At 43.3% G+C, this 27,780-nt stretch overlaps 1 protein-coding gene across 1 annotated transcript in view; it reads right to left on the minus strand.

The window, feature by feature from the left end:
* Nucleotides 1-3,744: 3,744 nt before the first annotated feature.
* cacng2a (calcium channel, voltage-dependent, gamma subunit 2a) overlaps nucleotides 3,745-27,780 on the minus strand; it is a 65,391-nt gene continuing 41,355 nt past the window's right edge. Inside the window, exons 2-4 of the mRNA XM_030058264.1 lie at nucleotides 25,547-25,630; nucleotides 5,668-5,808; nucleotides 3,745-4,280 (exon numbers count right to left, since the gene is read on the minus strand). Of these exons, the coding sequence (XP_029914124.1) occupies nucleotides 3,745-4,280; nucleotides 5,668-5,808; nucleotides 25,547-25,630 (761 nt within the window). The remainder of the gene's footprint in view (nucleotides 4,281-5,667; nucleotides 5,809-25,546; nucleotides 25,631-27,780) is intronic.

The following is a 27,780-nucleotide window of genomic DNA, read 5'->3' on the forward strand; positions in this document are numbered from 1 at the left end:
ATCAGGCTATATCACTGCACTTGAAAATATCATGCAGATATGATAGACCGATATCAATCAGTAAATAAAAAAAGCTAAACTAAACTAAATAAATCAAAATAAATACAACACAGAAGCTCTTTTGGTAATAACACTGGAAATAAAAGAGCACACCACTGAGCGAGATGCAGTCCCCGTAACGTCACCGCTGAGTGCCACAGACACATTGTAAGTCCCTGTAGGAATATTACAGGAATATTATGGGGGCTTTTCATTAGGGTGATGCTCATTGCTTCTGAGTGAGCGGCGGCAAGCGGCAGAGGAAGAGAAGCAGATGGGGAAGGGCTGAAAAATATAGGTGTGTATAAAAGGAGGAGCAGAGAAGATTAAAGAGATGAAAGAGTGACAGATTCATTCCTAAAAAAGATTAAAATTTGACATTCAGGTGGCTACCGGGGCCAGGTGTTGCTTTATGAGAAAGCCAGTATCTCTAAACCCCCCTTCCCCAACACACACACACACACACACACACACGCCCCCTTTAATGTAATCTAAGCTTGTAAAGCTGCTGCTTATGAATTTTGCATAAAGATGGCTGTACATAAAAGCCCTATTCATTAAGAGTGCTTCGTTGACACATTTTTCCCTAAAACTGATGGAGAGCAGCTTGTGTCAGTGGACTCAGATAACGGCAAATCAGGATCTCAGCACTTTGTCTAATCGAAAGAAGAAAAAAAAAAAAAAAATTCCCCGCCCGTCCTTCTGTGATGATGAACCTGCTGGCCTCCGAAGTTGAACGCGGAGCAAGGAGAACATTTAAGGAGGAACACACATCATACAGGACTCTATTTGTGCTGTGAATCACTTGTTTTTGCAGGGTTTTTTTCTGCGAAAGACATCTCTCCCACCTCAACTCCCACTTAGCTGCACACACACACACACACACACACACACATAAAACACAGACCACAGTGAGGGAGAATGAATCCTTTTTGTCTCACAAATAGATTTGCTTTGGATATCTGCTTGAACAACACATGTGGGCACCTCGACACACACACACACACACACACACACACACACACACACACACACACAGCATTATGCTTTTATGGCAGCGGTGTAGAAAGGTAGAGAGGTGCTGGTGAGACAGACCCGCTGATATTGCAAACCTGTGTTTCTTTTTCCAGGAATGCCATGTCCCAGAAATACGTGTCTTATGTACTGTCACCTTAACGGCTTGACGGAGAGAGAGAGAGAGAGAGAGAGAGAGAGAGAGAGAGAGAGAGAGAGAGAGAGAGTTGCACTTGTTCCTGAGTCAAAGTTAGTGTGGTTTTCTTTCTGTGGCGTACATATAAACCCCTGAATGTCAAAAAACAAACCACTGCAATACTTATGAGTGTGTAATCACAATCATGATGTGTGTGTCTTACGTGGTGTGTCAGTCAAGTCATGATGCCGCCTCATGGATATGAGATAAGTTTCAAATTTAATCAGATGTAAGGAAATTTCAAGAGGGTAGAATGAGGGATTTTCTTGTCGATATAAACCATATCAAGCAGCCCATAGATTCGCCAGGGGGAGGTGATTCAGTAACATCATAAACGTCACAGCAGCTCGGAGTGAAAGCTGGAGTTAGTTTTTTGTGTAGTTAAATCCTGTGATTTTTGGTTCACTTTTTTTTTTTTAAATGAACTTTTAACAACAAATTTGTATGTACAACAGTGATGGCTTGGTGTAACATTGGCATTTTTTTCATCAAAGACAAAAAAAAAATTACGGGAAAGTTCATCTTGTGGGCCGTAACTCATCTCTGAGAGAAGAAAGTGGGCGTTGAGGTGGTAAAGACTGAGAGAGGTTGATCAATTATATGATAAATATGTAATCAATCAAACGGCATCATATCAGAGACGGACGACGCTGACGGGCTGATATTGGATTTTTAATAAAAAAGCCAATATTGGCAAGTCAATATATTGGTGTAGCCCTCATTAACATGAATAAAAAAGTTGCTTCCAAGTATCATTTTGCTAGTTGGTGTGTGCGGTGAGGAGGTCGTGTGTGTCATCTGATCTGGGTTCATGTTCGGGGAGCAGACACAGCAAAGTGTTAGCACTGACAAACACACGAGTGTGTGAGAGACACGCAGTGAAACAGGATGATTTGTTCCCCCTAGGGTTCGTATTTTATTCATCAGGACTTGATGCATCCAAGTATAGGATCATTCGGTTTTGGCACCTTTAAAGATTTCATTTTCAATTTGAACAACACATTAAAAATCAAAAGAAACAAAGAAATGACTAAGGCTGTGTGAGTTTTAAAAATAAAATACATACATACATACATACATATATTTATATATTTATAAAGAAATAAACCAAACCATTTAAAAAAGCAGTTTTGTTCAATGTAGATTGTTTGGTTTGTCTCACAAAAGCAATAAGATAAAATGAACTAAACAAATAAAAAAGAGAGAAAAAAAAACAATAAGAAAAAATACACATGAAAACAGTAATACTTTTAACTTTAGCGTCTTTGCTTTTTTCCCCTTATAATTATTAACCTTTAAAACTTAAGTTTCTCAAGAGCAGATTTGCTGTAATTTTATAGCATGCATTTAATTTCTGAAATTGTGAGTCACTTAGCTTCTCTTGTACTATTTCATATTTAAGTTGTTGCTTGCTCTCTTGGCAAGTTGTTTATTTTGTGTTTGGCGTCCTCTTCTTTTCCTTCCCCTCTCCTCCTTCCTTTTTATTTTGCAGAAGTCGCGTTTGGAGTCTCTTCTGTGTGAGACTCCGACCCCCCTCTGTCGGCTCTTTCTGTTAAGGGGTTCAACTCTCTCGTTTACGACCCCCCCCCAAAAAAGAAAGCGAACAGGGACTGAGAAAAAGACGAGAAGGTTCTATTAAAAGAATAGATTTTTTTTTTTCTACTGTTGCCTGTCTGCCTGCCTGGTGTCTCTACCTACAGCGTCCTCTCTTGTTCTCAACCTTCAAACGAACAGATACTAAAAGAGTCTTTTCTCATGTTACCAACAGTACTTGGTTTAGTTTACTTGGTTGTTGTTGTTGTTGTTTTTTTTTTTTCTTTTTTGCTTCAGTAAAGTCTGTACCTCTTGATTATTAACGTAATAATTTATTTATAAAAGTAATACATATATATAGTACCTTTGTTAGAGTTTACAGATTGGGCTAATTCTTACTGAACCCCAAGCTGCAACGATTCACAGTTTTAATGCAAAAAATGAACAATTGAATAAATGTCGGTAAATAAAAGAGGTGTGTAGGCAGGGAGAGGGGGAGCTTGATCTGTCACTCCAGCCAAACGGTGGGGCAATAATGGTCAAACCAAAGGGCTTATGAAATCATGAAATCAAATCGGTATCTCACAAATGCCCCCCCCTCGTCCCCTTCAGTGTCCCAAACCTCATTACCACCCGAACCCCCGCCTTCCTACCAACCAAAAAAAAAAAAAAAAAAAAAAAAAAAAAAGACACATATCTCACTCTCTCTGGACAGCCTGACCCACTCGTCTGCCATTCGCTCCAGGAACACAGCAAAACCTGTTGAAACTCTCTCAACAATGGTAATGGAAAAGTCATGCAGCTGAACAAAAGAAACGAATGTCTATAAACATGGAAAGCCAATCGTCTCCTGTGGCCTGTCGGAGCCACAGAGGCTCCCCGTGTGTCTCCTGGGCCCCCCCCCTCTCCGCTCGGCCGGGCCGGGCCGGGCTGGGCGCGGCGGGTCTCTGTCGACGCCCGCCTCATACGGGCGTGGTGCGGCGGTTGGCTGTGTTGGTGTGGGCCGAGTCTTTCAGGTCCTTCTGGATGCAGTTGTGGACTTGCAGGAAGTTGTGGTCCCTCTCCGAGTTGTAGGTGGCGGTGGGCGTGCCGGAGGACTTGAGGGTGTCCCGGGGGAGCGTGTACATGGAGATCTCCGTGGACGGCAGCGCGCTGAAGCCCTTGAGGCCCACCGGCGAGGCGTCGCGGGAGTGTGATGGGTCCGTGGAGCGGGAGGAGGAACGCGAGCGGCGCCGGTATCGGTAGCGGTAGCTGGGGATTCGCGTTATGGCGGAGCCTTGGAGGTAGTCGGCCGCGCGCGCCCCTACCCGGAGCTGTCGATGGCGGTCGATGAACATGTGCACGGCCAGGACGCCCACCATCTCGGCCATGATGAAGGAGAGGGCGCCGAAGTAGAACGACCAGCCGTATGAGTAGCTGTTCTTCTTGGAGTCGCTTTTGGAGGGGTCCCCCGCGTTGGCTGATATGTACACGATGATCCCGATGATGTTGCTCAGGCCTGAAGGGTGCCGGGTGATGGGTTCATGGGAACAAGAAGGTGAAGAAAAGGACAAGACAACAGCATTCGATTAATAATCATCACTCAGGAGGAGTTCACGGACCTCAACCATTAGGAGTGTGTTAAACTCAGAAACCGTCCAGTGTCATGCCAAACTGATTTACGCAGCGTACACCGCGTCCTAATCCCGTCCAACTATCTGTCTAACATGACGGATACTAGTCGCCGTAGCCTTTGGCCTCGCGGCGAGAAACAGAGCGGCTTCGGGTTTTGATGCAGATCATACGGGACAGAGCATAAAATGATTCACAATGGGGCCGCGTTCTGTGGTGGAGCCGATCATATATCCGCATATAGGCTTTGACTGTTCAGTTTAGTCACACGCGGAGAAGTGTTTGACATGGTATATCCGGGAAGATGGATCGTCGGGAAAGTATGTCAGGGACACCGTATTTTTAGAGATGAGTCCCAAAGGGTAGCTTTTAGCCTAGCAACAGGATCAGGAGGAAAGAGGGAAGAGAAAGAAGGGAAGAGCGGGATGAGTGACTTGTAGCTCGGCCGCCCAAGATAGACCAAATGGCCTTTTGGGTTCACGTGACGGTGCAACGATGCACATTAAAATAATGACCGGCACAAACTACTTTAAGGAAAAATCCGGCCTGAGACATTTTAATAGGCCTGCAGATTCCTGGGCCCGTTTATTATTTGGTTTCTTGTTCATCATACGAGGAGAAATCCATCATCGAGGAGGCAGACACCAATTTCTCCACTGACAGTGCAAAAATAATCAGCCTGCTGGTGATATTTACATGTCCAGGCACCCACTTTTGATTGAAAGAAATGAGTTTACACCTCTCGATTCAGGGAAGCAGTGCAAAAAAATCTCCATGTTAACAAGTCATTTAGTCTCACATTCGGCGTTAAATTCTTGTTTTCCTTGACACAAGTGAAAAAAAAATAATAAAAAAAATCTGCCAGCGGGATGAGAAAATCTCATTTCCGGTGCTAATCGACTTGTCTCCAGAATTTTTCTTGAATCAAGGGTCATTTTGTGGATCCTAGTGGGCTGATCTGCCGTATTCTTCCTTGATTCAACATATTTATAAATCCTGAAAAAAGCAAAACTGCATTGGAAACAAGTGGGATTATCTCATCCCACTGGCAGATTCTTATTACCTTATTAGAAGGAAAACCAGATTAAGAATGATAAGAATAAGGTTTCTTTTTTGCAGTGAGGGAAATCACTAATGAGAGGTAGATGAGGCCAAGCAAGAGGATGGATTTTTCCTCTGAGCCGGCGATGAAGATGCCGCTCACTTCCTCCTAACGTCTTGGATGCTGACTGTATTCGTCCTCGCCTTCCCCCCCTGTGGGCGTTTTGACTCACCTGCAGACACGAAGAAGATCCCTGCGCTGAGGATGATGTTGTGGCGTGACTTGTAGAACTCACTGGCAGCTATGCACAGGCCTCCCATGAAGAGCAGGATGACGCTGAGGATGGGGAAGATGCTGGAAGCTCGCACCGCACCTGGAGATCGCCAGAGGGACGGAGCGGAGAGCGGAGGGAGGTCGGGATGAGGCGGGGTGTGAAGACGAGTGGACAAAAGGGCAGAAACAAACAAACAAACAAACAAACAAAAAGAAAAGAGAGGGGGTGATGGCAGCGGCAAGCGGAGGAATGAAAGTGGCGACAATAAAGGAGAGGGCGTGAGAAACAACAAAAGGGAAAAGCACATTAGAATCCATTTCAGCATCTGCTCCTTCTGTGTGAACACATCCTAATCAACACCCCATCAGGCTTGTGAAAAACTCCATCAACACTGTCTAGTGAGTGTGTATCCCCACCGTGAGCCTGTTACCCAACCTTATGTAATCACTCTGCCTGGCTCTCCCTCTCCCTCTCCCTCTCCCTCTCCCTCTCCCTCTCCCTCTCTCTCCCTGCACACATCTCCACAGACCGTAGAGCTAAGTGGCTGCATTATGTAGCATCATGTGAATGGCAGTCAACAAAAGTGCTACGGGGCTCTGGCATGTGCAACGGCGAGGCCGCAGTGCAGGGGGATGCAGCCCGTGCCCTTGAAAACAAGCCGGCGTCCTTGCAGCTAATTATCATGAAACGAGCACTGGAAGGAAGGAAGGAGGAAGGGGGGGAGGGAGGGAGGGAAGGAGTGGTGGGGTGTATGATATTATTGTTGGGGTGAAGCCAGGGTCGCCTCCCTCTCATCACGCCGCCATCCTGCCCCCCCCGCCTCACCTGCTGGAGGTGAGGAAGGAGCCGTGTGCGGCCCTCAGGTGTCGGGTGAAGTTAGAGACATACGGTAGTGGAGAGGCGTTTTTGATACTTTGCAAAAAAAAAAAAAAAAAAAAAAAAAAAATCCAGTGGGATGAAATAATCCCACTTGTTTCCAACACAGTTTCGGTAATTATCTGTTTATAATGTAAATTTGCTTCATATTTTGCTATCCACTTTGCTACTGTAATGCTGGAAATTTCCCCACTGTGGGACTAATAAAGGAATATCTTATCTTATCTTATCTTATCTTATCTTATCTTATCTTAATTTTTCTGGGAATGAGTATAAATATGTTACAACAAGGCAGAATAACAGCCCACTCGTATAAAGAAAATGACACTGGATTCAAGAAAATTCCCAGATTATCTCATCCCACTGCCGCTGCTGATTTTTTCACTTGATTGAAGATTGAATTTTTTTCTCTTTTTAATCTTTTTAGGATTTTTTTGTCTCGTCGTTTTTATTTTCCTTTGTACATGGTGTTACTTGTTTTGGCTTTTTTTAATACCTCTTCTATCATTTTCAATTGTGTCTCTTGTCGAGCACGTTGAGTTGCACTTTAAGACACGAAAGGTGCTATATAAATAAAATGTATTGTTATTTTTTTAAAATTATTTTTACTAAATTACTTGTGCTGTCATGAGGACGTCTTGCAACCTGTTTGTTTTTTTTTTTTTTTTTTTCCCCCAGTCACCTTCTGCCAGCCTCACACCTCGGCTCCCACCCCTCCTCCTTCCCTCGCTCAGCCCTCTCCCTCCTGTTTAACATGCACACTTAAAACTTTCATCAGACTGGTTAAATTTTCACCACTTCACCTCATCTCTCTATGGGGCTGCCGCCTCAGCACTTTCCCCGGCTTCTCCCCAAAGTGCTGACGCCTGGCTGGGTGGCTGTGTGCTGAACTCGGCCGCCTGCACCTCCACGGGGACCCTGGGCTCCTGGCGGCCCATCTGCCTTCCTACCTGCTGCCGTGCAACCTCCCTCCTCCACCCCTCCGCTCTTTCTCTCTCCCGTCTCTCCAGCCTCTACCCCCTCTCCCCTCAGCACCCTGAGGCCCCACGGCGCCCGGCTCAGTGGGAAAGCCGCCCCGCGCCCACAGGCGGCCTGATGGGCGGCAGTCAACAGCTGCAGCGGAGGAGAGCGCCAAGCGGTGGCCACGGCTGGCTGGGCGCTCATCGCTCACCCTCCGCTGGGCTCTCAGCAGTAACTACAGCAGGACCGGCCACAGATGAGGCTCTGTGCTGCGGCCTCATGCGGCGCCTGTTGTTGTGCTGCATGCATCTGAATGCAGAAATCCTTTAAACACTTGAATTAACAAACAATCAGCAAACAGTTGCAGACTGTGAAAGGAGGTCGTGTTTTACAGTGATTTTAGAGCAGCTAAGAAGTTATTAAAAATCAAATATCAGCTGCTCAGTGTCAACCAGCTCCCATATGTCTGAGTGAGTGAGTGAGTGAGTGAGTGAGTGAGTGAGTGAGTGAGTGAGTGAGTGTGTGAGTGAGTGAGTGAGTGAGTGAGTGAGTGAGTGAGTGAGTGATCAGCCACGTGTGGTAATTACTGGCCTGACTTTCCCTATTGGCTGTTGCTCGCTCAAAATGAATTTATCAAATACATGGCAGAGAGAGAGAGAGAGAGAGAGAGAGAGCGCTGAGAAATAACTTCTAAATAGCTTCACATGAACAATATTAGTGTAAATAAAAGATTCACTGAAAAAAAATATTTTTTCACATGGTTGGATCATCAATGAAACAACTTTCTGTAAGACAACAACAGTGGTGTGTGTGTGTGTGTGTGTGTGTGTGTGTGTGTGTGTGTGTCTGTGTGTGTGTGTGGATGTGAATGTTTGTGTGTGTGCGTGTGTGTGGACAAAGGACTAGATAAAGATGTTTGTAACCATCAGAAACAAGGAGGTAGGCCGACCACCACAGCAGCATCAAACCAGTGTTGGATCCTGTTCTGATGGGGAGAACACATCAGTGCTATTTAATAACCAGTGCTTTTAATTAAACCCTTAACTTGAACTCATTCTAACACACCATTTTCCATTTTTAAATGAAGAATGCCCACACGGTGTAAATATGGCCGGATCTAAACCTGCAGTATGGAACTTTAAAGGTCTGTATAATTTGTTCATGGCAGTAAATTAAAAATTGCAGCGTATTGCTTTTTGGTCTTTATTTGCAAAGACAAAAAAAAAAAAAAAAAAAAAAAATCAGACAAATCTGAGAAGGAAATTAGCCAGAAATTTGCAGGAACGTCACCACAGACAACAGCTCTGTAATGCCTGTGACGACACAAAATGCAGGGAGGACGATGATGATATATTTAATTATCACTGGGTGAACTCATTTAGCGGTAGATTGAATGTAACAAACATTTATTCACATGTAAAAGCCCCTGTGCTTCCCTGTGGCTTTGACGATATTTAATCCTCACAGAATTTTTGCTTCATCAAAAATATTGGGATTACAATGAAATGAAAGCTGTTGTAAAACCATTGTGAAATCAAAGCCTCAGATATTATTTTTGCATATAGTAGCTAACCAGATGTGTCACTTTGTCACACCTAGGCCACTGGTGAATGAATGAAAGATCATTTTGGCTGGCACATGAATAGTTAAATTAGCTGTTATGTGATTAAAGGTGCACTGCAAAAACGCAAAATCTTACCAAGATTATTTGAGCTAGAAACAAGAAACAAATTTTGCCAATGAAACAAGCAAATTTTCACTTGAAACAAGAGACAATTGTCTAATAAAAACAAGTTACGTCTGAGGTGATCATGTCTTATTTTAAGTGAAATGAGATATTTTGACTAGAAATAAGACATTTTTGACTTGAAATAAGACAAATAAGTAAGATTTTGAGTTTTTGCAGTGTGTGCATTTTTACAGCAATAAATCACAAATAAAGTATTGTGCATTTATCAGGTGCAGCAGCTTTGACTGTGAGGGAGGACAGGAGAAATCTGGTTTATGACAAACCGGATGAAAATGACTGAAGCTTCTGCACAGGCCTCAAAACTTTTTCATGTCACAAGCGAGCACTGATGTGTGTGTTTTTTCATCGTGAGCCGTCGCTGTTGTTGTGCCTCGGGTCCCGGGCCCACCTGCACTTGCTACATCATGATTCAACATCGCGATGCGCCTCTCGCCTGTCGCCTGTGACCCTGTCTGACACCGCCCGCCGACGGAGCCCCGCTCTGCGTGATTAAGCGCACTTTAACGCCGACATTCGCTCTTTTCCATTTTTCTTTCATCTGCCCGTCTCCGTCTGCTGCACACGGTCATCTCGCCGTCTTTGTCAAACTTCGCCCCTATCTCTTCTTTTCTTGCTCTCTTACCCATTTCTCTCTCTCTCTCTCTCACTTAATTCCCACTCAGTTGGAGCACAAGACAATTTGAGAGATAAAGTGCTGTCTCCCCCTTCCCCCCTCCTCTCTCTCCATTTCTCCCTCCTCCTCCTCCTCCTCCTCATCTCCTTGCCAGACCAGAGGGGATTGTGGGGTTTAGAGTTACAGGTGGGGTGGGTTGATTAAATATTAAGCTGTCCTGAGAGTTGACCCTGCTCCTCTGTCCCCTTCTAAACACATCGCTCTTCCTCCACCCCCTCCCCGTCTCTCCCTCCTCTCTCCTCCCTCCCTTTAACCCTGAGTGTATTGACATGGCCAGTCACAGCACATTACCTGGGAGAGGGCACCGGGGCTCCTTCTCATCCATCAGCTTCATTTGCAAAGACAAAAGAGGGATAGAGGGCCAGCCAAATTTATTGATTGTTGACAGTGGGGGTGTTTAATAGTGCAGGATCTCAAGGTGACATGAAAGTTGAAGAAACCTCAGAAAGGCCCGGCTGCCGGCAAATAAAGCCCACACACACACACACACACACACACACACACACACAGAAAGAGAGAGAGAGGCGTAAAAACTATTCACCTCTGTACCGCTTCTTCACCTCTTTAACATTTTTAAGTGTCCGCTCCAGAGTTAAGATATCATTTTTCATTTTTATTCAGTTTTTATTTTTAGTTTGTTTTTCATTTTTGTTTTCAGTTCAGTTTAGTTTTTATTGTTTAAAAATGTTACGTTTTAGCTTAGTTTTTATTTTTATTTTTATTTTTTTTTATTAATTTCAGTATTAGTTTGTTTGTTTTCATCATAATTTGGGGCATTTAGGTTTTCCAACACAAACCCAACACTTTGTGAAGGCAGTGACCCCCGGTCATGTCGATGCCTCCTTATGCCTGTGTTGTGTGAAGACTAAAACTAATGACATTTTCTGAATATGTTTATTTTATTTCAGTTGGTTTTCTAAGTGCACAACATCTTTTCAGTAAGTTTTCATTTTGTTCTAAAGTCTAGTTTTTTATTTTTATTTCAGTTAACTAAAATGTTTTCCCACACCTAGTTTTTGGTTTAGTTTTAGTTAAAGATAAAATAACCTTGGTCCCCACCATAAGGGTTCAGCAGTGTAAAACAATGTCTAGTTTCAGTTATATGACTTCAAACTAAAGTTATCCATCTGCAAACATACTGGGCTAAAACTGTCTTTTTATTAAATATAGGATGTAAACTGGTCAATATGATGGAGGTCCCTCCTCCCTCCCTGGCCACAGCTACCGAAAAACAGCCTGTAAATACCTGCAATGACATTGTATATTCTTGCATGGTGTATTTAACTGTTTAAAATGATTTTTTGTAAATTATATGTCTTCACTGTTCATCAAGGCCAAATGTATCCTTGATTTTCCAGCGTCAAACTGCCTTAAAGAGCTGCCAGTCCTACATGAATTTTACTATCCTGGGTTACAGTGGAGAGTTTTAGCGTCCTGTGATGGTCTAAATGCTGCTGCAGAGGCTTTTCCACCCTGACAAGAAAAACTTCAGAGGGAAACACTGAAGCCTTGTTTTTTTTTTTTTTTTTTTGGCCTGCATGCGGTTAAATTCAAACATATTGAGTCTTGGCATAAAATATCGACTATCATCAGCTTCAGCACAAAAATAAAAGCATCGGTATCAGCTTTGAAAAACCCATATTGCTCAAATCCCACTTTAAACTGCCTTAAAATAAAAGTGAAAGATACAAAAAAAACTGTGTACTGGGCTGTACAACAGTGCGTCTCCATGGCAAAACCCCTTCAGGATTAGAGAGCAGCGGAGAAATCTTGAAAGCAACGATAAGTCCTCTGATGTAGGAGCTTTCCAGGGGCAAGAGATCCAACTAGTTTGCATGGCTGCGAGGATCAGCAAAGCCTACAGTGCCTCTCCATTCCTATGCATTGCCTGTATTAACATCCACGCTTAGCAGCGCACTCAAAGTGCAGTGACCTTCACAGTGACCTCCCAGCATGCACCGTGCCTGCCCTGGGATCGGACTGCAGTTTGCTGCGCCAAAGTGCCTCTGGGTTTGGCTAGCCGCGCTCCACCTCGGAAGAAAAGGCTGAAGTCCCTGTAGATTTTTTATGCCAGAATGCACTCTAGTCTGCTCATAATATTGAGTATGTCAGTGCTCACGTATGAAAGTCAGATAGCCGTGCCTGTGAGCGGCTTGTTCCCCGCTGCGAGGGACCGAAGCTGGGAATTGCTGAGGGAAGTCGGGGCGATAACTATGCCCCAAGGCAGCCGGGGCCGCTCCAGCTCCTATCTGAGAGACCACCTATTTAAAAGCAATCCTTCCTTCGCAAATACAGGCTTCACATCTTCACTTTCCATCTTTCAAGGACTCGGCTGAGCCCCTGTCAGAGTTTTGGGTCCTGCCTGGAGGGATGTTTAAGCCTGGCAGCACCCCTGGGGGGGAGGCAGGCGGAGAGACTGACAGGCTGACAGATAGACAGGGACGAGCCTCTGCTGTGGAGAGGTTAGTGCAGGAAAAAGGACAGGTCTATGATACGCCATGTGCACGGGTCGATCCTGTGTGGGGTGAGATGGATACACGGTTAGATAAACTATCACCGCCTTTTATCAAATATCAAAATACCAGCAAGACGTATTGTCCACCTCCGACGCAGGTTCACAGCTACATCCAGAGTCTGAAACTGGATTTTCTGCTCGTTTAATTACTCATCGATGTGTTATATTACATAATTTTTAAAGGCCTAATAGATTCCCTATAGCAAGGTTATTATTATTAATGAAAACTAACAAAATAACGAAAACTAGATGTGAAACAACATTTTTTGTTAACCGAAATAAAAATGAAAACGAGGCTTTGCAAAAAAAAAAAAACGATCACTGAATCTGAATTGTATGTTTGCAAAACTAAAATAACCTAAAACTGTAGACAAAGTGTGTTTAGTTTTCATTTTAGTCAGTTTATTTTGTCGTTCATCTGTCCGTAGCGAATACATTTTTTAAAAATGGTATGATGTCGTGTTGAGTTTTATTACACAATCCTTTTCTGATCTTTTTGAATCTCGCTGCTGACACATACCCCACATTACAAAAAAAACTTGAAACTGAAACTTACAAAAACTAAACTGAAACTAGGCACTTTCAAAAAAAAAAAAAAAAAAAAACTACACTAGCAAGCATACTTTAAAACCAAATTAAAACTAAACTGAAATTCAAAACAAAAACTCAGAATGATATAAAAATAAAAACTAATGAAACTAATGAAAGCTCATGAAAAATTAAATGAAAAACTATAATAATCTTGCCTTGTAGCTGAAGAGGAGACGACAGAAATGTTGTGTCACCTTGCCCTAAGAAACGTTCAACTTTAAAAGAATTTCAGTAGATAATTTTCCCATGTTGGTCTAAGTTCTGCTTCAGAGAAGACGAGAGTAAATTTCTGCGGGAAATACTAGATCCGTGTCATTTTTGGCATCAATATGGTCAAATTTAAGGGTTCTAATTGGGGACTTTGGTCTTAGGAGGTGTCCACCTTCAAATTCCCATATTCGCTGAATCTTAGCCCTGCAGTGTGTGATTTATTTCTGTGTATGTGCAGTATATACCGCACCGGAGCTTGAATTATCAGCATCATCATAATCATAATCTTGTCAAGCTGACAGCCCGTAGAACAGAGGAAAAGACGCTGCGATGCACCGAAACTGTCCACCCATTAACTGTCCAACTATCACAGCGACCCAGCGTGTAGGTGCGGGGCGGTAAACGGCTGTTATCTCGCTCAGGATGTCATTATTCTGACAGAGGGCTGCTGTGATGGCGACTCTCCTGTGCGGTGAAAAGCCGTCAATCTCTGGCTGCTGCCGCTGCGGCTGGGGAGCGGCGACCCTGTCCAAATGAAAGCTTTGACCTCGCTGCTAATAGCTAATGACAGCGGCGACCTCCACGGCGTCTTGTGTTTCTTGAAGTCCTCGCCGCGGCCCACATGAAAGGCGCAGCGCTAATCAGGGATGCGCTTGGGAGGCCTGTGATTAGCACCGAGGTCGCCGTTTTTGATTTGGGTCGAGGTCACGTTCACAAAGAGCGGCGCTCCTTCCTTCCCTGTGACACCCAGCACCCAGTTAGGAAGCGTCTCCGGCTCCGAGGACCCAGAGCCATGTGAGACTACGCCGTGGTCCGGGGGGAATGCTTGTCTCTGATTGGCTGGAGCAGGGGCGTCGTATATGGGGGAAAAGTTAGGACAATTCCAAGGGCCCTTGCCTGACAGGGGCCCCAAAAAATAGGTAAAAACTAATATAAAATTATTAAACCATCATCGAGTAAATAGATATATTTTTGTTTTCATGGGGCCCAAAATTCCTGGTGGTGCCCATGGGCTGGAGGGTCCACATTCAAACTGTGTGATGCACATTTAGCCCAGCTCAAGTTTTATCACTGATCTCGACGATCATTTGATCATTGTGATCATTGTGATCATTTTCCAGCGTCACGTTAACACCAACAATGAGCTGACTGAGCCTTTTTTGTGTAGAAATGTGCTCTATTTAATCCAGTTTGACAAATCCATGATGTCTACAGTGTTGTTGTTCAAACTAAATCACATTAGCACCTGTACATAAAAAATGTGAGCAGAAAATCTTTATTTTCAGGGCATTTGGCTCCCTAAATTAATTATAAGTCCCTGTTTTTTTATTGTTTGCAAGTGACCATGGTATAATAGGCAGGATAATCCACGGTAAGGTGTGTGTTAAAGGTAGTAACACACACCTGATCGTGGATTATCCCTTGCATAACAACTAGTAAGTCATACATAGCTTTTATTTGGAGCCTATCAGTCGAAACATGCCGGTAACATGACGCTCAAATCTGTGTGAGTGGGTGCAGACGCTCGGGGTGCCTCCCTGCGCCCCGGCCCGTTGGTGGGCGCCCTGCGACCCGAGCTGTATTAATGAGTGATGGAGGCTCATTAGTGCCGTGCTGCCCTGCTGTCCCGCCGCCGTGCGTGCCAGCCGGCTCACAGAGACGCAGGCTGAGAGCGGATGCTGTGTTCTGTATCGATCTGCAGCTCGGGCCGCTGTCCGAGCGCTGGCACCCCTCAGCACCGGCTGACACAAACAGCTTAATGAGACTCAGCGGCCTCACTCTTAGCCCGGCCTCGTGGTCGCCGCGTGTGTTTTTTTTTAGCCCACATGCAAACTGAATGTGGTTTCATTTGGAGTCTATGTGGTGAATAATCTGAATGTGTGGAGTTTAATGCAACGGAGGAACCTCATGTAACAGTTTCTGATAATGCTGGCAAAACTCACGTGCACACATATCGACACTACCTGTGCAAAAAAGTGATACCACCGAGTGTAGTTATGTTATTTTTCATAATTCTGTATTGATTCTCCAGGCCCTTGTATCTGCATTTCATTTTCACATGACCTTATGACATTTTAGAGCACTGTGTTAAGTAAATGCATTGTGCTAATTCTGTTTCTGTTAACTGACTTGAACTCAGTTTGAATTTTGAATTAAATTGTTTTGAGTCACTCTGTTCAAGTGTTGTGCACAGGCCGAATTTCTACATTTTAAGTTGTTTTTTTAGTCATATAAAGCTGCGGAGTCAGACTCAGTTTAGGGAGTGGGCTTGTTTAGTTTAGTTTAGTTTTTTTTTTTTTTTTAAGTTTAGTTTGTTAAACTAACAAAACTAACAGTGCTCAGCGCAGCAACGAGTCTGGTGGTTTCTCCTTCACCTCTGGCCAATTCTACTTAATTTGTCATAATTTATCATTAATACTCATCAGTTTATCATAGACACTTCTTATTGTGCTTATTACACACAGCTGATAAAAACTGGATGCAACCATTTCTGTTTTTAAAAATTGATTTAATACTAGCCAATGTTTGTTTGTTTGTGTTTTCACCCCTTTCCCTCAAAAACATGTTGGTGTGTGTGTGATGTATCGTGTGTTGTGATGTATCATGATACAAATCATATCCTTACTCATGTATCATGATACGTATTGGATTGTACAGCACACTCTCATCACACTCTCATCTACCCGGCATCAAACTGTTGATTAAATTATATTTTTTTAAAGATAATCTTTTTTTTTTTTTTTTGGTATTTCTGCTTTATTCGGCAGTCATGGTAGAGAGAGAGAGAGAGAGAGAGAGAGAGAGAGAGAGAGGGGACAACGAATGGCTTGAGGTCGGATTCAAACCTGGGATGCTACGATCAGGGCTACATGGGGCTCCCCACTGGGACGCCCCACGTAAATCATATTCATGTTGCCCCTGAGAAGTTTTCTTGATTGGCACAACGTCAGACTGGTGTATCCATGTCAGATTTCCTCCCTACGTCGCCCCGATGTCGTAAAACCACTTTAAAGAAACTCTGACGGGATGTCTATGTCGGACCTACATTGGCAGGGATGATTTTTCTGACTTTCAGCTGATTTATGATCTTAGATCTACGACCTAAACGACACCAAGGGCGTCCTTAAACTTTAAGCCACTGCGTCGTTTATTTATGCTCATTTAGACTAAATTTCTGAGGACACAGTGGACCAATAACTGATGACTAACAAGACATTATTGACTTTATTCTGTCATCATAACAAATTATTAGACACAGGACCCTAAACTGACATTTTACAGTGATCACGGGTTCTGAATGCTCCTCTAATGTTTTTTTTTTTTTTTTTTTATATCATCCAAATACTGTAAATTTCTTTCTCCAGAACTCTGCTCACCTTTATAAAGATAAAAAGTACAAGATCAAATCTGAGCTCAGTTTTTGGAAAGGTATAGCGAGTGCCTCACCTTGCCACCCACGACACACAAGTGGGCACATGTGAGCATACAATATACACACCGACACACACACACATGCACGCAGAAACACACAAGACACGAAAATAAACATGTACAGTGTTCCCTTCGAAAAGGCGTCTGTTTGAAGCTTCCATCCTTCTTTTCCTTTCTTCTCTCTCCCTCTCCCTCTCTCTCTCTTTCTCTCTCTCTCTCTTTCATTGACAGGGCTGAGAGGAAATTAGCATTGGCTCTTAATCAGCCTCCCCCAGCCCTGAATGTGCTGATGTGCAGGACGGGGTCATGCTAATCAGGTGCCTCAGCTCCCAGGCACATTGATTTAATACTACAAACGCTTATTAATCCCCTCCACACCGGCTCCTCCTCCACCTGCACCTCCTCCTCCTCCCCGATACCGAGCCCTTGCTCCGTCCTCGTCCGGACCAAGAGGCTTGCTCTCACCCCTGTCCTCCCTCAACCTATCCCCACCAAAAAAACAAAAAAAAAAACAACAACAACAAAAAAAAACATCAAAAAAAGACTACTGAGTGGGACGAGCACCTGTTAGGGTACGCAGTGTGAAACAACGTGCATACACAGAGGAAATTAGCATGGCTCTGTAAATTCAAAATTGAGAGAGAGAACGCTTGCACAGCTTTTCAGCCCGTATCTAAAAGCCTGCGCGTCCCGACAAGCCGACGCCAAGGCGAAACACAATTTGACTTTGAAATGATCGGGACGTAAACACCGAGATGAGCGAGCTTCCTCTCTGCACTGAGACCTGAGACACGTCACATGAGCTGTTCACATTTGTCCTGCTGTCACTGTGTGTGTAAAGAAGCGGATGTGGAAACACTTATTTTACTCCCAAAGCCTTTCAGTACAACTTTTGGGGACTTCTTCATTGAATTATTTGGCGTCCTACAGTGGATAATGGTGCCACGTTTGGCTCTGTTTCCTCTCTTCTTTCTGCCATTTTGTCTGGGGGCTGTTTCTACTACACACTTTTTACATCATTATAGACGTTTCAGGTCAAAATGATGTCAAAGATTCAAGTTGCTAGAGGCTCCATATAAAAATAGGTCCTAAAAATCAACAAATCTACTTAGTAATACTCCAGATCATATATCAGAGCTGCATAAACCCACTGCGAGCGCCACAAAACTAAAAACATTTGGGTTATTGTCAGCACTACAGAAGTATTACTGCATTATGGCTGCCATAGTTTTAGATTCATGCAAGAATTACTGATTACATGGATAATAATTACTGAATTATTATCTATTTAACCGCCCAGTGTTGACAATGTGACAAAAACCTGTGTCCACTGGCCTCAGCTCTCCAGAAAAAGCTTGTTTGTCTATTCTTTGGCAAATTTAGGCTCATGGCAAAGGCAGCAATTTCTAAATAGGATTTTTTTTTTTTATCAAAAAGTTCAAAATATACCACTATGTTTTTTCAGAGTTTCATAAAATGTCAAATTACCTTGGAAACTGTCTCCTGGATCAGGTAATCCTAGCACTTTAAGGCCGTAAAGATCTTTTTAACATGAATTTGTAAACTCAAGGTCAAGATCCATGATGTGTTATGATGTTTAGTGTAAACTCAGATCAATCTCGTGCTGCGGGGATGTTTGTGGAGGCCGTCAAGCAAACAAAAATCAACCGGGAAAGGGGAGGAGGATTCAAACTTCACCAACTTACATTCACTGCATGTAATCAGCCTCCTTATGTATTTTAATGGGAAGCGATTAAGACCTTCACGTGGGCCAGGATCTGACATCAAGCCACCCATTTCAGCATCCACCCATACACACGCTAACACAAACACCAGCCTGTACATGTAAAAAAGGTGTAAACGGCTAATCCCTGCATATCCTTACACACACACACACACACACACACACACACACACACAGCTTACTATTAGAGAGCAGCGCAGCCGTCCTCCCACTGAATGCTGCTCTGTCATATTAACATAACATATCACATGGCACTACTTCCACCCATTTGTGCAACCACACACACACACACACACACACACACACACACACACACACACACACACACACAGTCATGCAGCATACAGACGGGTCAGTGGAACACTCTGTGAAAGAATTCCCTCTCACTGAAGTCACTTCACATGACAGGCCTGTTCAGACAATTAAAGTTCCCCCCACAGACCACATTTCAATTACTGTAATTACCCTCCACTCCACTGCTGATGTCCCCATAGATCAGGGCTGCACGCCTGCATGACAGCGCTGTGCCCTGCTCTCCACTAGCTGTCGTAGCTTAGCATGGCCGGCATCACACATCGACACGATCTAAACGCCACGTCCCAAGTTGCCAAAAAAAAAAAAAAAAAAAAAAAGAAAAAGAAAAAGAAAAAGGAAAAAAAAAAAAAAAGGCGAGGATCCAAGACGTTTCTGAAACAACATTAAGATGATCATGAAAAATGTATTTATTAAAGCTCTCTGCTGGAGGCCATAATTAACCCTCTGATACCTCAACATGTCACCGGGGCACAAAAGTCCCTTTATTTCTTCTAAAAATGTTTTTAAATTGCTCCTTTGGCCCAATACTTTTTTTTTTTTTTTTTTTTTTTTTTTTTTGAAAACACACTATTACCTAAAAATAAATAAATATATGAAAAAATAGCAATAAAAATAGATATTTTAAAAAATATCAGAACAGTTAAATAAAAAAAAAAAAAAAATATATATATATATATATATATGTAAAAAATATGTACAAATAATTAAAAAAAATAAAAATAAATGTGGAATATTTAAAATGTGTCCCAGGAATCTGTGCATTCCCAAAATAAATAAATAAAAATAAATGAACAAATAAACAAATAAATTAAAAAACATCTTCATAGGCCAAATCAAGAGGAAAAAAAAGCTATTTCATACAGGAGGCAGGTTTCATTGCAGGTTACAGACTGACACTTTGAGGCTGCTGAATAAAATCATAACCTCAACTGCAACACACAGAAAACATGTTAAATCAAAGTAATAAAATAAATAAATAAAAGTGCTGGCCCAGTCACACAGCGTGATGCCATGTCTCTACTTACAGCTGCATCTACTAACACGACACAGCAAGCCGTCAGATCTTCCTCTACAGAGCAAAAACCACCAAAAAACAAAACAAAACAAAACAAAACAAAACAGGGGGAAAAAAATCTTTGTGCCTTTCTCAAATCTGCATAGTGTCACTGGAATGCAACCTTTGATTGTCTGTGACCTAGAAATGGGCTCGTGAAGCACAACGCCGGGCTGTTTCTCCCACAGAAGTCAGCTATCCAGCCATATATTGTGTTCACCAGTTGTTGTCCTCTGTGTTGTTTTTGCAGCATTAGCAGCTGGGCGGGAGAGGGGGGGGGGGGGGCATTTGGGTTTTGGTTGCACATGGGTCCAATTTATCCCCAGATGTGCCCGGAGCGTGTCATATCAAAAAAATGCTCATATTTTCAAACATATTCCCCGAAAAACAAAAGTGAACTTGGAATTAGAAAGTTCTATCTGAATTTCTTTTTCTTTTTTCTAACGGAACTTGATTCATCCACTTATTCTTCAGTGTTTTAATGTGATTTTAAATATTTAAAAAGAAAGTATATAACAGAAAATCCTTGATGACCCGTAACACAGAACTGTACTTCACCCAGACAGATTCACTTACATTCAAAAGCTTTGCTGCTTCTTTGTTCAGAGGCAAAATGGACACAAGCAAGGGGAATTTTCTTGTCGCGGTATCCAACCCTTGATGAATAAATGCAATAGAAACACAACAGTATGTCCGCCTATAGCGCCCGTATGGTGTTTATTAAATAGGAGCAGATCTGAGAGGGTGATGCTCTTTTTTTTGGTGATCTCAGAGTCCCGGGCGGCCTGTCCCGTGTGCTCAAATCTTGCTTTATCATGAGGACACACTCTCTCACCTCTGTGTTTTACAAGCTGCACTGCCTCCACGTTCCCCCGTTAATAAGGTATAAAGTTAGAGTGATAGCGCTCACTCGGTCAACTAGGACAAAAATGATTAGCTTTTAATTTATTGGCCCATGTCTGTGTGCCGTGTGTTTTACGTTTGGGTCGATGGATTCCTTATTTGTTGCCTCGTCCGTCGCCTCGATTCAAACGCTCTCAATGACTTCTCCACCGACCGGGACACCTGCGAATGGATGAACATCAACCTTGCCGTCAAGTGCGTCGAACACACGGCCCCTCTCAGGTCACGTGAGTCCACCGGCGTTAAAACGTTTGAGCCAACACCCCCCACCTTCTCCTCAGATACACACGGCTACAGAAGACTCTACCCCATGCAAAACAAATTAAAGATCTCACCCGCTGCTCTGCCCCACCCGTGCCGCCCCACAAGCCCCCCCTCCTCCACGTCCTGCCCCAGACCCATTGATTTTATCGGGCGAGGCCAAAGCCAGTTCAGGCCAGCGTCCAGTCTGCAGCGGGGCCTCAGGGTGACACAGGCTGTGATCCTCCATCAGTGACAGGCCTGCTCTTCTGTCATCGATGCCAGTGAATAGTCGCAGATGAACACATGCATAGAAATTAACAGGCGCTCGGGGCAAAAACCCCCCTCAAAGTTCATGGGAATATGCAAATCTCAGGGCAAAAAAAAAAAAAAAAAAAAAGAAATGCTGCTTATTAGTAGGAATATACCGGTTTTTGCATTTTATGCTGCTCACAATTTTTTGTTGTTGTTGTTGTTGTGTTATGAATTATTCATGCATGAACGCCAACTATTGCCCCTCATAAACCACCATAGGTGTTTCATGGGACCAGGCGATCCTTTCCAGTTCATAATGGGCCAAACAAATGGAGCAGTTTTTTTTTTTTTTTTTTTTTTTTTTTTTTTTTATCAGAAAACGAGTACACAGCCTGAAGGAGGAGAAAATGTTGGCATTATCGAGCCAGCAAAGGACGAGAGAAGAAGATGCCAACCACACAAACTACAATATCAATTAAAAAAAAAAACAAAAAAACCCAGCAATTATCTTAAAAAAATGTCAACAATATAGGGTTGCAAGATAAATTAACAGATAAATTATTGAAAAAAATAACCCAATATATTATCAGAATGATTTTGTGATTGACTCTACCTGTAAATGAATATGGTTTACAGAGATGAATACAAAGGGAGATGCATGTTTTGCAAAGAAACTCTTGCTATAAACCAAATGTATCATTATGAATATGTATTACATCATTGATCAATACAATAAAGGAACAACAAGTCCCGAAAAGTCAGATTGTAAGTGTACAAAACACTCTCTCTTTACATGGGTGACAGTGCACACTAACAGACACATGCACGCGTGCACACACACACACACACACACACACACACACACACACACACTGCTACTCTCATGTAATCTATCCTTTCTCTCTTTTACAGTGAATTGATGTGTTTCAGTGTATTAGCAGCTTGCATAACTGGGCGTTTTCTCTCTTTTCTCTTTCTCTCTCTCTCTCTCTCTCTCTCTCTCTCTCTCTTCTCTCTCTCCCTCTTCTCTCAGCTGCTTAGCGCCCAGTAGAGCAGTGGATGATGGGAGCTCCGACACTGCGTGATCTAAAAACCCACTGGCGCTTTTAGTGTGCCTCAGCTGGCTTATATAACCCTGTGTGGATGTGCGAGCTGCGTTGCTATTGGGAGAGCTGAGGACTCACGGCACGGACACACACACACACACACACACACACACACACACACACACACACAGCCTGATACTGATACATGGGGTGCTTGTGTGTGTGTGTGTGTGTGTGTGTGTACATGTGGGCATAAGGACGGTGTATCAATGTCGGCCTGAGAGTGTGTGTGTGTGTGTGTGTGATGGATGGGGAGGGGGTCGAGTGTTTAAAATAACATTCGGTGCAGTAAACGCTTTCCCCTGTTTTTGTTTTTTTTTTGCTCAGCAACCGAGGCGTCAAATATTTCCCTCCCTTTCTCTCTGCGCCGCGCGATGACATCACCAGCGTGTCCCCTTGATTTGGAGTGTGAGCTCCCCGGTGACGTCACTTCTGCCCGGCTTTCACCTGAAGTGACATCACTCGTGTTGCATAACCACCCCGCTCTCCCTGTCCTCCATGCGAGAGGCAGGCGGCTTTCTCTCCGTCTCTCCGGCCGCCCGGAGGCGCCGTGAAACGCCTCATTATGGAAATGCCAGGTGTGTGTGTGTCCACTAAAATGAAAATGGATAGATGTTTAACTGCATTACCTGGTTTAACACGGAGGGCAGTCGCCGCACTCCTCAGCGGTGACACCTACTCTGTCCCCCGCGACCTCCTCACGCCGCACCGTGCGTACACACACACACGTCCCTGCGCACATTCATGCATGCAGGAGAAGCTGCTCGCATGTACACACACACACACACACACACACAGAGGCACCTAATGCTCTGAATCACCATGGCTTACTGTCTCAGCAGAGAAACGACAATAGGTACTGTACAACTCCTGACACAAAATATTACGGGTACGAGGGGAAAGAGAGGCAGAGAGAGAGAGAGTGAGAGAATGATAGAGAGAGGCCTGACCTATATAGGAAGGAGGCTGAAATATTTATGGATGTGAGTGTCCTAATTGGCAAGCCACTGGGAGCACTGCGGCCTTCTCCTCCAATCACAGTCTGGGAAGAGGTTAACACACTCACACACATGCTCGCTCACACACACACACACACACACACGTATACACACACACATGTACACACACACACACACATTGGTGCGTTTGGGCCGAGGGCCTGTGGCCTCCACCCCGTGACCCTGTCATCCCAAGCGTCAGAGATGCCGAGTTAAGACTGATCTGCCTTCGTTAAGGCTCCGGCATCGTTAGAATCATTACCAGAGCTGTTATCATAACCGCTCTCCCTGGCACATACGGATGGGAACAACCGCTCAGAGCGCTAAGTCAAACACAGCCTAATTGGCTGGGCTTAATCTCCAGCACTGGCACGCACTGCTCGGCTCTCTGAGAGGCCTCAATTACCGTCCGTCCTGATGGAGACGAGGAGATGGACACATTTTGACTGCGAGTTTCAAACCCCTGCAGGCTGCAGGGCTGGGGGTGGGGGGTCACCACACCACAGGTCAAGAGGGACATGGGACATTGGTGTGTTTATGTGGCATGACAGATCAGTTAATCCTAATCTGCCATATTCTTAATCCAATATAGTGTAGAAAATACATTCTATAATGAAAATGGCAGTTTGAGTGCCTCGGCCCACGGACGGCCAATGACCGCCAGAGGCAGTACTCCTCTGTCGGCTATAGACAACCAGGAAAGTTTCTTTATTAATGCAATTTAGCACAAAAGTCATCATATCCGGTTATTATGGTAGCTTGCTACTGCTCAGGGGTGTAAAACTGCACCGCAACCACTGTAAAAAAACAAAATGTTAAAAAAAAAAAACACACACACAAAGTGCAGTGTTGCAAACACATCCACTAACCCTAACCCTAACATACTTCACTGATGAATATCCCAAATCTCTGAATGAAAAAAGTTTTTTTTGCAAATTAGACAAAATACATAAAATACTGAAAATGGCAGTGTTTTTTTTTCTGTTCAAAAGAAACCAAACCAAAATTGTGTCCCCCACCAAAAAACAAACAATACATTGATATATCAGTAAACCGAATTGTGGGTTTATTGAACTGCTGCAGCCCTGCTATTGTTTTTATTACCCTTGGTTGGCATTATGTAATGATGTACAGCGACCTATCATCACCACAACACGAGCCACAGAGTGGAGGCTCCCTGTGCTTTACCCCACTTGCTACTCACTGAAGACATGAATCATTTGACACCACATATTAGCTTTCAGTGATTTTAAAACATGTTAAATTGATTCACAAGCCTCTGATAAAAGCTTGTGAAGCAGGACTGTAACCACGGCCTATAGCTAGCATCCATGGCTACACCGTGACAGAACGGTAACCATGGCAATGTGCTCTCTAAATGATCTGATCATTGTTAATAGTCCTCCATGTTAGCCAAGTGGTCAGCCAATTGTTTGCAGTCACCAAGGAGGAGCATCTTTTATGCATAAGGGCTCGCTTTGTAATTTGATTAAAAATAAACACAAACAGCCTTGCTTTTTGCCTGAATTTTAACTAACCTCAACCCGGCCGCAGCATGTGATTTTCTTACCAAATGTTTTTTTTTTTCAGTTTGTCACTGATGCAGGATTGATGAAAATCATAAAACCAAACCTATGAAGTAAATATCACCCTGAGTTAACGAGGCTTGTACTACATCATGAGTTCCGAGTCACTGTTGTGATTTTTGGGATTAGCGGGCGAGCTAGTTTGACAACAATCTCTGTCTTGCTTGCACAGAAGAAAAGAGAGCAGAAATCAATGGGCTGTGTTTACAGGGTACACAGCCGACTGTAACACTGCACGTTATGTTACACACAGCCAAGCAGTAAAAACAGACAAGCTGCTTGGCAGGGTTCAGCTTGGCCAGGCTCTCGCTGAAGCAGGCTACAGCTCAGAGACAGCAGTGACACACGGGCCAACAGCGTTTACTGGCACCGCGCTCGAGTCTGAGATCGAGAAAAGTGGGACAAAACCAAAACCGAAAGTAAATGTCAAGCGAACATGGGGAGATTTGTCTAATGTGATTTTTGCTTCAGGTCATTTTCAGCAAAACAGACTGTGACACACACACAGAGCAGCAGTAGATCACCAATCCAACATCTTGCACACACACATACGGACACACAGGCACGCACACACACACCACAGCCACGTTCGATTTCTCCTTGTGAAAAATGGGAAAAAGGATACTCACGTAGGAAATACTCAGAGGGGTCCGCTTCGTAATCCGTGTCTTCAGGAAAGTGGTCTATCTGTTTACACATCCCTTTGAAGTTTCCTGTTGGGAACAACAGAAACAGAGTTCACTAAAGTTCAGGGAAGAGGCTACAGAGGAGGGAAAAAAATCCAATGTGAAGTTATCTTCCTCTTTTTCTTACAGTTTCTCTCTCAGTTCTCACCAACACAACACTGAGGGCACTTTGCAGTTATGTTCACGGAGTTATCCAGCTAAATATACCGTATATTGGTGTTAGTGTCTGCAGCCCAAATCATTCAAACCCAAACTCTCCCACATCGAGAGCCCATCTGACCGTCACTGTCCTCCACCTCTGATAAGACATGATCCAGTTTGTTTGATTGCATATTCACTGCAAAAAGTCCAAATCTTACCAAGAATATTTGTCTTATTTCAAGTAAAAATGTCTTATTTCTAGTCAAAATATCTCATTACACTTAAAATAAGACATGATCACCTCAGAAATAACTTGTTTTTAGATGATTTTCACTTGTTTCAAGTGAAAATCGTAAAGTGTGTTTCAAATTTTCACTTGTGACACAAGTGAACAAGTGAAAATTTACTTGTTTCATTGGCAAAATTTGCTTCTTGTTTCAAGCTAATTTTCACTTGTTTTAAGTTAAAATTAGCTTGAAACAAGTGAAAATCATCTAAAAACAAGTTATTTGCTGAGGTGATCATGTCTTATTTTAAGTGTAATGAGATATTTTGACTAGAAATAAGACATTTTTACTTGAAATAAGACAAATATTCTTGGTAAGATTTGGACTTTTTGCAGTGTTTAAGATCCGTTTGATTCTGGTTGCATGGGAAGGTGGGCGCGTTCATGAAGACATTAACCTAACTTTATTCAAACGTATTTGTCTGATCTGATTCCACAGATGCATTTATTATTATCCTGGATTTCAGTGGAGATGAGAATAAACACAGAAACACTGTTTGTTTGTTTTTCGAAAGGATGGCCGTGTTGGTCCGTGTGTCAGTTCCACACTTTACGAATGAACGTATCTTAAAATTCGACTCTATGGATTGACATGAAATTTGCTGAGCATATTCATGCACCTCAGAGGATGAACCCTGTCAGTTTTGGTGACCTTGTGACCTTCACTGTAGCTCCACTCTCAGGCCATAATATCAGTGTAATAGGTGTATTTCCATTATCTTTATTAGGTGAGTTCATGCTCCTCAAATGAAGAATCCTTTTGTGAGATTGTTGTGACCCTGTGGCCTTTCCTCTAGCACCACCGCCAAACATTTGACTTGTACTGCTGTGTTGAGCGTACTCAGGCTTCACAGGGAATGACCTCGACCAGCTTTGGTGTCACCATTACCTTTCCTTTGTTATCTGATCATCTATCAGGTGGGTTACCAGGACATTTGGAAAGCCCTTTCATGTTCCCCATGAGGATGAACCCTACTTTTTCCATTCCCACTGTATAATTTCCTTGAGGCATTGTTTGGTGTGTATGCTGAGAGGAGAGTGCACATTCCTCTCACTCATCTGATCGACATTTATGATATATTAGCTGTGAACTTGTGGCGTGAACTTTAATTCCCTGACCTGTCTGGCCCTTTAAGAAGAAGGAGAGCATTTCCCCTTTAAACTGTTTTTGTGTGCCATTTTGTTTCTGTAATATTAGTCAATTTCAAAGAAGACAACAACATCACCAACAATACCTATGTTTTGATTATGCCTCTTGACAGAGTAAAATTGATTAATAGCCATAGCTGCAAAGTATAATTGAATACCATGTAGCTCTAAATGAGGGGAGACGGATGCTACTCGGGTTAAAGTGCGTCTGATTTTTCTTTTTTTTTATTATTATCTGAACAATCAACACCTGCATGCTGTTCTATCATTCCCTCTCACACGATCAACCATCCTCAAGTACATCAGCTGACAAGTTTGCTGACCTCATGACCTTCCCTCTAGTGCCACCGTCAGGCCAACATGTACAATGCCCCTTCTCCCATCACTTTTATTTGCTCGACACACACACACACACACACACACCACATCTAGTGAGGCATCAGTAGTAGAGCGGCTGCACTTATTTTGGGGATCACAATGGTTAAATATTGAGTATCAGCGCGGGCATCAGTGACGAGCAGTCTCAGAATATCAGCACAGGCCTTCGGAGCCACATCCTGAGCGCCGACGCCCAGCGCTGGCCGGGTTGTGGCACTCATTC

This window comes from Myripristis murdjan, chromosome 8 (genome assembly GCF_902150065.1).
Source record: "Myripristis murdjan chromosome 8, fMyrMur1.1, whole genome shotgun sequence".
Classification (NCBI taxonomy): Eukaryota; Metazoa; Chordata; class Actinopteri; order Holocentriformes; family Holocentridae; genus Myripristis; species Myripristis murdjan.